This window comes from Microtus ochrogaster, unplaced genomic scaffold (assembly GCF_000317375.1).
Source record: "Microtus ochrogaster isolate Prairie Vole_2 unplaced genomic scaffold, MicOch1.0 UNK44, whole genome shotgun sequence".
NCBI lineage: Eukaryota > Metazoa > Chordata > Mammalia > Rodentia > Cricetidae > Microtus > Microtus ochrogaster.
The window spans coordinates 483,267-494,070 of record NW_004949142.1 but is presented as its reverse complement, the minus strand read 5'-3'; the positions used below and the strand labels follow the sequence as shown (position 1 = coordinate 494,070).

General features: G+C 50.7%; 1 protein-coding gene across 2 annotated transcripts in view; it reads left to right on the top strand.

The window, feature by feature from the left end:
- The window catches only part of Cavin1 (caveolae associated protein 1), a 14,175-nt gene extending 5,446 nt beyond the window's left edge, over positions 1 to 8,729 (top strand). Inside the window, exon 2 of one of the 2 annotated variants that reach the window (XM_005369031.2) lies at positions 6,056 to 8,729. In XM_005369031.2, coding sequence (XP_005369088.1) covers positions 6,056 to 6,754 — 699 coding nt within the window. In that variant the 3' untranslated portion in view covers positions 6,755 to 8,729. Of the gene's footprint in view, positions 1 to 1,449; positions 1,660 to 6,055 lie in introns of those variants that run through there. The other variant, XM_026777060.1, reaches the window with a different exon arrangement.
- The last annotated feature ends 2,075 nt before the right edge of the window (positions 8,730 to 10,804 follow it).

The window sequence follows — 10,804 nt, the reverse complement described above, 5'->3', positions numbered from 1 at the left end:
GGGGGGTTGGGCGGGGATTAGAAGTTCAAGGTCACTCTCAGCTACCTCGCCTGGTTGAGGCCAACCTGAGCTACAAGAGATATGGATTCAACAACAAGCAAATTTGGCAAGATCCTGGGTGTGTTGCTCCTTACCTGGGTGCTCTGTGGTGTGCGTGTATACATGTGTATGTGTGCAGACACATTTACTGTGTTGGCTACAAGTGGCCAGCAGTGGGACATTGATGGCCATTAGCTGCTCCAGTTCCTGGGTGCTGAAGTAGAAGTAAAAATGATTGGGCTGGAGAGATGGTTCAGGGATTAAGAACCCTGGCTTCTTCTCCAGAAGTCCTGAGTTCAATCTATAGTGAGATCTGGTGCCCTCTTCTGGCATGCAGGCATACAAGTAACCAGAACATAGAATAAATAATAAATAACCACAATCTTAAAAAAAAGAAAGAAAGAAAGAAAGAGAGAAAGAAAGAAAGAAAAGAAAAATGGTTGCCCAGCCCCATGGCAGTGGGAGGGGACGGTGCCCAGTGAAAGGATTAAATTCCAGGTCAGTCATGGGTACCCCTTGCTTAGGCTCCCGTTCTAGGGGAGAGCCACTTTCCACCTCCCATCTCCCTGCTGCTTTTACCTCCTTCCCGTACTCGGCAGGTTGGGACCTGTTGCTGCTTTGGGGTTTTATGAATACATGCCTTACTGAACAGTGCTATTGTCCAAGTCTGCTGTTCCCTCTAATTGTCCCTCTCCCGAGTTCTCATCCAAAGCAAGAGTGTGGGTTCAGCTCTTGAGGGGGTCAGAAGCCACCCCGGGAACCCCATAGGCCTGAAGACGGTTTCTTCCTGTGTTATAGTGTCTGACATTCTAAACCCTGGGTAGCGAGGGAGGCAGGAGGTAGAAACATGGCTGAAGGGAAGTAGCCAGAGTGTCCCTCTTCTGTGCATGTTCCTTTCCTTATTTGTGGTGACACCCATGCATGACCCCCCCCCCGCCCCCGCCTCAAGGAATAAAAAGAAGGGAGTGTGTGTCTCTTCTGCTCATTGGAGCCTCCCTGTTAGAATTTACCAATTGGTCTTGAAACATTCCGGCTCCGTTCCTTGGCAGCCTCTTTTCTCCTTCTCCCCAGCCCCTCAATAGCCGTGGTCATCTCCTGCATGACAGTGGCATCTCGAGGGTAGAAGGTGGGGAGCCCAAGGAAAGGACCGAGGAACATTCTAGAGGGCAGGAGGGAGGTGGAAGGGGTTCAGTTGAAGCTGTGTTTATTAATTCATGGGCTTGCATTCATCCCACCCCTTCTAGCCCCAGGGCCCCCAAGCATTTCAAATGTGGTTTGGGCCCACCCTAATCCATTCCGGAGCCTCTCCCTCTTCAACTAGATTCAGCTCTGCGTGCCACAGAGAACTCTTCCTGTCAACTTCCCCGCACCCATCCCAAGTGCCATTTAAACCCCTTTTCCTCATCTTAGCCCAAGAAGAAGCCGAATGCACCCTTCGGCCCGGCCACGCCCAAGATCGTGCCTCTTGACCTTCTGCCTGAGACCGAGCCCTTTCACCTGAAGCCTGAAACAGTACCTGGGCACCCAGCCTTTGAGCAGATGCCCAGCCCACTGCCCAATTACCCAGAGCCTGGGCCCCGACCCACCCCAGAGGAGCCAACAGCTGGTGGGAGCATGTAGGATCTCCTGGGACCCTGGGGCCAGTGGGCACAGAGCGCTCTCCTGGCTACCCTCAGCTCATCTCTTGATGGAAGTCAGTGCCTTGACGGCCTGTCCTTTCAATCTGTTGTCCGTTATGGGCTGGGAACAGGTGTTAGAAAAATGCATGCATTGTGCAGCGCTCAGGCAAATGTGGTGTGTGCAGAGAGGGCGGGAGGTAAACACAAGGGTCCTCCCCTTCTTGGAGGTGATATTTTGTTCTCCAGTGCTGGGGATGGACCCCCGAGCCTCATGCCTGCTAAGTAAGTGCCCAACCACAGAACTGTATCCCTTGATGTCTTTTTGAATTGTAGCTCTGCCAGCACCAGGCTTGAGCTGCACCCGAAGGTTGCCTTGCATGAAGCTGCATGAAACTGGGCATGTCTTCTGATTCTCTCCCCCACCCCACCCCAGGGACAGGCCAGTTTGGCTCAGAGCCTCTCTGAAGGGGGGCCTTCATGAGGCCCAGGCCTGGGAGCTGTTCCGTGCCCTCTTCACCCACTCCCTGTAGCTGAGGAAAACATTTACACTTACTTTTTTTTTCATTTTCTTTTAGAAAATGTTTTGCAAAGGGATCCCTTATGTTTGCCAGATCCTGCCTTGGGTGGGGCACCCAAAAGTTGCCAGCTTGGAGAAGCCCAAAGGGAAGACCTTTTAGCTGGTTCCAGTGCACAAGGCTTCTCAACTCCTGTTTATCTCTTCCTCCATAATCATCACCCTAAGGAACACTGGTAGATTTTTTCCCCCATCTACCTCCCTCATGATAATTGAATACTATAGATATGATATGTGATTGTTTATATGTGGACGTTCTTTGGAGGACCACAAAACCATTCTAATATCCAAGGTCCTGCCACCTTCTGAGAGTCAGTTTTCATCCTCTTGGGAACAACGCCATCCCTGCTAAGAAAGGATGCTATAGTAGAAGAAAGCCCCCTCCTGCCTTTGATGTCTTGTGTCCTTGTCCTGGTAACCCAAAGCAGAGGTCCTGGCCTTTTAGAACTTCCTCTTCATTTCTCCTTCATAAAGAATTTTCTGGGAGGGGAGCAGAGAAAAATGTAGAGCTCAATAAAAATCAATAACTATATATCTATATATAAGAAAGGAAACGAAAAGAAAGGAAAAAATAATCTGCCCCACAATGCAGCCTCTTCTAATATGCTCTCTCAGCAGGTCTGGGGTCTTAGAACTATCTCCACTATCTTTCTCGGCCCAGCTGTAGACAGAACTGGTTAACACTAAATCAAGAGAGGCTCCCCTGCACCGCTGGGTAGTATCTGCCCCTTCTGAAATGCTGAGGCCATAGTGATGCTCAGTTAGATTATAATCAGAAAATGATTTTTTTTTTTACAGCAGGGTTGGGAGGTGAAGTGTAGAAGGTGGGAACCTCCCTGAGGGGGGTCTCTCTACGTCCATCCTGGACTGGTGCCTTCCTGGCTTGGGCAGCTGTGTGTGTTTGGCAGGGGCTGGGGAGGCTGTGCATGCATTTGTTTGGACCTGGTCATTAAAGGTAACTCTGGAATCCAAGCCTGTTGGGAGTGGTGGTTTTGTTTAATAAAAACGGGAAACCGGAACAAGCAGACCCCTCCCGTCTTGCTCTCCATGAGGCCCCTCCATGGCCCTAATCACTCTGCCAGGGCACTAGGGTTGAGACAAAGGTACCTGGCCCGGGTGCCCAGAGTAAGGGGAGGTGCTTTTGGATTGTGTTGGTGGCTGTTGTAGCAACAGGCAGACTGGGTGGGCCCAAGGCAGCACTCCAAGGCTGTGAGTCATGAGGGAAGCCTGACTTGGAAATGGGGGTGGAAAAGAGAAATCCATTAATGGAGGGGAAAAGCTAATCGTGATGTTCAGAACCAGCCTGCAGGACATTGCTCCGGGACTCAGGCCAAGTTATTTTTCTTACCCCACCCCCAACCTTCCACCCAGATGATGTCTCCAGGGAGAGCCACCAGTCCAGGGAAGCCCACCACGAAGGGGGTTACATTTCCCAGGCACCTTTCCCAGAAAAGTTTAGGCATAGCTTTTTCCTCTCTGGGATTGCTCCCCGACACTGCAGCAATGGAAGCTGGCAGGCAGGAAAAGCCTGTAGTTGTCTGAGCTCAGCTGGCGAAGACCTTTGTGTAGAAAGCTAAAGGCCAGGGAGACCGGCTAGTTCTGCCTTCAGGGGTTGGGGTGGGAGAGTCAGGAGTGTAGGAGTGGACAGAGATTTGTTCCCCAGAAGTTGGGACTGTTTCCCAACTATTCCTGGTTCTGTCCACATTGCTGAGGGGTGTGGGAGTGCTCTTTCCTACTCTTTGGTAAGAGATATGGTGGAGATGAAAGATAGACAAAAATTTTAATTTTACAAACTAAGGTAGAAAAAATGAAAACAGGATATCCCTGTGTAGTTCTGACTGGCCTGGAACTCACTTTGTAGACCAGGCTGGCCTCCAATTCATGGAGAGCAACCTGCTTTGTCTCCTGAGTGCCATAAACGGTAACTCTGAATCCAAGTCTGAGATGAAAGACCTGCATCACCAAGCCTGGCCCAAAAGGTTATTTTTTCTCTGTTTGCTTTTTGAGATAGGGTTTTTCTGTGTAGCCTGACTGTCTTAGAACTCACTCTGTAGACCTCCAGTTCACAGAGATCCACCTGCTTCTGCCTCTGGAGTGCTACCACAGCCTAGCTTTATATACATATACTGGAACTACAGGCAAATCTGGGTTGAGATACATGGAAGAGCTGGCAGGGTGTTTAATCCTAGGAAATCCTAAAATGATGTGTAAACCCTAAAGATGTCAGTCTCTAGGTGCAGGCAGGATGACTGCAAGAGACTCAAAGTCAGAAGTAATGCTAGGAGAGGCTGGGATCTTCCTATAATCACTACAAGAAAATCATTCTTTCAATGCCTCGGTGAATAAGAGGCACATACCCTAGAAGTCCAGTGATAGTACCAAGCCCCGTTTATGGCCGGTGGAGACTACAAATCCCAGCATGCTTTGTGTTCAGGCTACCTTGCTTGCTGGGAGGTGTAGTAAAGTAATAGATAGCTTGAGGTGGCTTGGTGCCCAAAAGAGCTGGTGCTCAGTTGGGAGACGAGGTGGAGACAGCATTCCCTCTTTGTTCCTGTTAATGTTATTGACAAGGAGGGAAGGAAGTTGGGAGGAGGTGTTCCTAGTTTCTAATGTAAACCAGGAAACCCGAGGGGATATGAATAGGAGGGAATAGGAAAGGGATTGGGTGTGGGGAAGGGATTTCTGTAACAGGTGGCATAAAGATTTCATGTAGCCTACGACTAGGTGTGTCTCTGTGTATTTCTTTTTTTAATTTTCTTTTTCTTTTTGTGTGTATCTTTCTATGAGAAGAACCAGTTTATGTTGCCTCATTTTCTCAGGGGATGGGGTTATTGTATAATTCTGGAAAATGACCTTGAGAAAACATTTCAGAAAAAAATGCACCCTCCCCTTCACTCCGTGGACTTAAATACCTATAAAGAGTTTGAGACTCTATAAGAGCCCCCATTTACGATCTGGGCCAGACCCTTTTCCGTTCTGTGCTCACGTCTATTCTTCGGTGGTGGTGGTGTGTGCTGGGGGATCCTAAAATAAAGGAATGTCGATCCCAAGTCAGGGTATTGAAAAAACCACAGAATCGAAAACAGGGCTGGTGCTAGGGCCTCTGAGAGGAAGAGAGAGCAAAGGCTGACTTTGACATCGGGGATTGTAGGTAGACCAGGATCACTTTCCCCACCCCTGGCTCTTTAAGCTCTGGCCTTACCAGAAACGGGGCTGCAGGCAGAGCTCTTCCCCCCTAAGACTGGATAAAATCCTAAGAACACACTTCCTTTACTTTAGCTTAAAGCTGCCCTACGTGGGGTTCACCTGGGATGGCTCTGAGCTCACCCCTAGCGCATTCCAACCTAAACTCCCAAACCGACTTTCTGTCTCATTTGGGGCAGCGAGTAAATCAGAACACTAGAGGGCACTCTGCTATTGACAAAGTTAAGCTGTACTTTCCGGAGGCACAATGGCTCACAGCAATCATAGATAGGGGTAGCGGTAGCCATAAGTGTGCAAGGGTTTCGGGGTCCCTGGCCATATTTAGCCCAAGTGCGATCATAATGTCTGACCCGAAGCTTGGCTCTCTCCTCCTGTGTGTATAACGACAATCCAACGCACAGGTTGTGACCAGCCTGTACTGGGCACTGTGGTGTTCAAAAGTGAACAACTTTGGTGGATTTCACTCTTGCAATATAAGTCCCATGCTCTCCCCCAGAATCGCCACTACCCTACTCGGTTTCTCCCGAGGTCCTATCCCTCAGCCCTCGCTCTGCCCGCTCCCGTGGGCTCTGTTCTCCTCGTAGGATGAAGTCTTATCTCGGCTCTGTTCTCCTCTTAGGATGAGGTCAAGCTGCCCGCCAAACTGAGCGTGAGCAAGTCCCTGAAAGAGTCGGAGGCGCTGCCAGAGAAGGAAGGTGATGAGCTGGGCGAGGGCGAGCGGCCCGAGGAGGACGCCGCGATCGAGCTGTCGTCCGACGAGGCGGTGGAAGTGGAGGAGGTGATCGAGGAGTCCCGCGCCGAGCGCATCAAGCGCAGTGGCCTGCGGCGCGTGGACGACTTCAAGAAGGCCTTCTCCAAGGAGAAGATGGAGAAGACCAAGGTGCGCACGCGCGAGAACCTGGAGAAGACGCGCCTGAAGACGAAGGAGAACCTGGAGAAGACACGGCACACGCTGGAGAAGCGCATGAACAAGCTGGGCACGCGCCTGGTCCCCGTGGAGCGACGCGAGAAGCTGAAGACATCGCGCGACAAGCTGCGCAAGTCCTTTACGCCCGACCACGTGGTGTACGCGCGCTCGAAGACCGCCGTCTACAAGGTGCCGCCCTTCACCTTCCACGTCAAGAAGATCCGAGAGGGCGAGGTGGAGGTGCTGAAGGCCACCGAGATGGTGGAGGTGGGTCCTGATGACGACGAGGTTGGCGCGGAGCGCGGCGAGGCCACTGACCTGCTGCGCGGGAGCAGCCCCGATGTGCACACGCTGCTGGAGATCACTGAAGAATCAGATGCCGTCCTGGTGGACAAGAGCGACAGCGACTGAGCAGGACTCGCGGAGCTCTGCCCTGGAGGCCAGCGCCTGACCTTGCCTCTCCCCGATCCCCCCACCCCTGCCCACCTCCTTTCTCTTTCTCGAACTTTCTATTTCGCATTCTCCTCAGCCCCAGTCTGGTTGATCTTTTTCTAAGCTGTATACACACCCCCTGGAACAGCACCCCTTCAGAGCACAAAGCCTTAGGCTGAGGGGAGGTGGTCTCCCACCACAGACACAGTTTGGACACAGTCTGGGTAGGAAGGAGGAACAATGGCCCATGCCCTGCTTGTCCTGGGCTAGGATGCTTCTTAGCTCTCTAGTTGGTCCCGTCGGGGATCTGCCTCCCACTCTGCCTCTCCAGCACAGCTTCGTACTCAGAGGCCCCATTCCTGCTTCCTGAGCTGTTTTTTCTTATCCTCACCCCAGGAGACACTAACGCCAAAATTTCTGAAAGAGGAAAGAGTGAATCCTAAAGATAACCCTTGTAGGGGCAGCCATTTAGTGCCAGCTTGCTATCCCTGGGAGGCTGAGGCGGGAGAATTAAAAATGCAAGGCCCGTCTGGGCTATAGAGTGAGTTCAAAGCCAACTCCCGTAACTCAGTGAGACCCTGTTTTCAAAATAAGAAGAGATGGTTGGGGTGTATCAGCGCTAGGGTCCATGCTCAGAAGGTGGCGGGGGCAATCAAAGTACCATGAAGAAAGAAGATGTGTAGTGAGACCTTTGCTCCCGTGGGAGGTAGCCCGCCGGAAGACCGGAGGGTCTTTCAGGGAACCTAAGGCAAAAAGGTGGGGGTGGAGGCAGAGTGTGCCTTGACCCTGGATAAAGGTTCCACCGAAGTAAGTAGGAGGAGTCAAGCAGAGCCTAGGAAAGGACGGTCGGTGAGTGTGTGTAGGTGGGGGGCACCTTTACAGCTCTACAAAATCTGCACACAAGAGCACCCAGGAGCTTTGGGAAGAAAGGGGAAAATAGTTGAAATGGAATAAGAAAGAAATGCCCTCATTAGCAATACACAGAAACTAAAGCAAGAATCCCATTCTGGTAGGGTCTTCGGATGCAGGACGGTTTCAGGAACAGGAGGGCAGTCAGTTCTAGAAAGTGTGTTCCAAAGAGAGGTAAGCGGGACTGGATCCTCTGTTCCAGGGTCTGGGAATTGCCTTCTGGGAAGCCTAGTTTTCCAAGCCCAGAAAATTAGGATTCCAGAAGGGAGCAGCAGCAAGCTGTGGAGAACTGGCAGTTCAGGTGTGTGGATGGGGCGGGGTGGGGGGATAGAAGGGAGAGAGCAAGGTGGTAAGGGTCCCGGCCTCCAGCACAGATTCCTAGGGGAGCTGGGGCAGCCGCGCTTGCTGACTTGCCCACCCCAGCTCCCACCCAGCAGCTTCTAGCGTGGGTCTTTCCCTAGTGCAAAGCTGCAGAACTTGCCAAGACCTCCTGACGTTCCTTGCCTTTGAGGGCACCTTACCTGAAAGTTGGGGAAAGGGTTGCTGCTTCTTGTTGGAGGCTTCGGTTCTCTAGTCATTGGCCAGGTTTTCTGAGGACACTGGTTCTCCCTTTCACTCCCCATTAATGGTTAGTCAGGAGCAAAGACAACACCTCCCCCAAATGATGGCTAGAAGCTGCTTCCTCCCCCTCCCACTACTTAGCTTCCCTGCTCTGCTTTTTTAAAATCGCAGCTAATTGATATTTGGGGTGTGTGTGTGTGTGTTGCGGGGTGGGGGATGGAAACCACAGACCTTTTATACAATATAAAGCTTTGCTTTTTGTTTTTTTAATTTTCCTTTTTTTTTTTTTTTCTTGATTCCCTTCCGTCCTCCGAGTGATTGAAGATGCCTAAGCCGAGGAAGGCAGGGAATGTAGGATGAGGTCCCTTGGTGCTGGTGGGCTGAAGGGGCCTAAGTTGTGGGCAGATGCAGTTTCCTGTGGGCTCTAGGGGAGCCCCTCATGTTGCTGTGTTCTGGTGAGCAGCCGGACCAATAAACCTGCTTTTCTAAAAGGATTTGTGTGGAATTATATTGTCCAAAACAGTTACTGGGGTGTTGAGGGGCTAAGGGAAACCAGGTGTGAAAGGGGGAAAGAAGAGGGAAAAAAGACAGAGGGGAGAAGGGAGAGAGAGGGAGGGAGAGAGGGGTGGGTGGAGGGAGCACTTTTGATAAACATTTGCCCGACTTCCCACAGTACACTGGGGGGCAGAGGTAAACAACAATAGCCAATGTATTGAGCAGTCTTTGCTGGGACAGTTAGCGGTTTGTTTGTTTTTTGTTTTTTTTTTTTTGCCATGTGATTATTTATTTAAAGGGACAGTACCCCTGTGAGGTAGGTTCTATCATTTCCATTCCCCTTTTAGAGTAGAAGAAACAATGACCTGTCGCACAGCAGGCAAGTGGCAAAGCTACTGGTCCCACCAACTGTTTTTTTTTTTTTAAATATTTATTTATTATGTATATAATATCCTGTGTACATGTCTGCCTACAGGCCAGAAGAGGGCACCAGACCTCATTACAGATGGTTGTGAGGTACCGTGTGGTTTCTGGGAATTGAACTCAGGACCTTTGGAAGAGCAGGCAATGCTCTTAACCGCTGAGCCATCTCTCCAACCCCCCACCAACTGTTTAAGACTCCAGTCTGTAATCTGGGTCCTGTCTGGATCTACTTCCCTGGTGGCCAGGACCTTTTTCCTCTAGATAGTCCCCTGCCCCACTCATAGGCCCAGAGGATGATGGGGAATGAGAGGCTGCTCCATACCACCTGTCCCACATAGCATTTTCTGTTCTCTGGCAACCCCGCGCCAAGCACCTATTTTGCTGTCTGACCACCTCTACTTGGAGCAAGCGTACCCTGCCCACAGGTTATGAATTTCCTAAAACAATGGGTTTTTTTTGTCCTCTTATGGGTTCTGCACGTCTCTGACTCTCAGGAAGTATGTCCCTTATAAAAGTAATGCCATTTCTGGGGCTAGCCCCCACCCTCATGCTACTAGCTCAAACAGGCTCTTAGTCCTTGGGCATGCATTGCTCTGTGCCTGCCTCCAGCAGCAGATTCCATGGGTCTAGAGTTCTAAGTCTTCCATAAAGGGTCGGCTTCCCCCAGAAAGAAATGGACGCTGACACTGGAAATTCAGAACCTCCAAGGCCATTAAAGTTTCCATCTACCAGGAGAGAGAAACCAAAGCTCTCACTCCTTGTGGGAAGAGCACCCGCACCTGGGAAGCAGGGAATGCTTCCGGGAGCCCAGGTGCGATTGTCCTGGAAGTCCCAGTCATTCTGTGTGCTCACCCACCAGCCTTTCCTTTGTCTTCCATTAGACCCCTCCTTAAGCTAATCACTTCATTGTGCCATCCTCATCCAGTGCCGGTCTGGCTATTCCTGTTGTGTACCCCTGATTCTCGGACTAGCCACTTTCCTGGGTACCGTGACACCCCATGGCATTCTTCCTTCACCTCCCAGCACCCCAAATCCCTTCCAGCACTAGAAAGACCCCTTTCCACTATGGTGAGCCAGGGACGGCTGATCACAGGTATTGGATTAAGCATCCTACTGTCTACTAGTAGGTACTGGTGGAATTCTGAGGTCCACGTTACTTGGTATCGTCCAGCAACTGGTGAGGAAGTTACTGTCCTCACAGGCATTAATTCCAATGGTTACACTGAGACAATCAAGGAGGGAAACTGTCTGCCAAGGTGTTAATGTCACCATGGGCCTATGAAGTCCCTTTACAGCCTCAACTTGAGCTGCCAGGTCTCTCTATGACATCTTCCAAGTTCTTATTTTTATTTTTAAGACTTGGGCATGCACATGTGCGTGCATGTGTGTGTGCGTGTGTGTGCGTGTGTGTGTGTGTGCATGCGTGTGTGCGTGCGTGTGTGTATGTGTGTGTGTGTGTGCTCGCGCAGTTTGGAGGATAATGTCTGGTAACATTCTCAGAAGTCCTCCCCACCCTGAGATAGGGTCTGTCATTGGTCTGGAGCTCACCAATCAGGCTAGGCTGGAACCACTACCTTCCTGTTATTGGGATTTCAAATGGATGTCACTATGTCAGGCATTTGTATACTTTTTTTTTTTTTT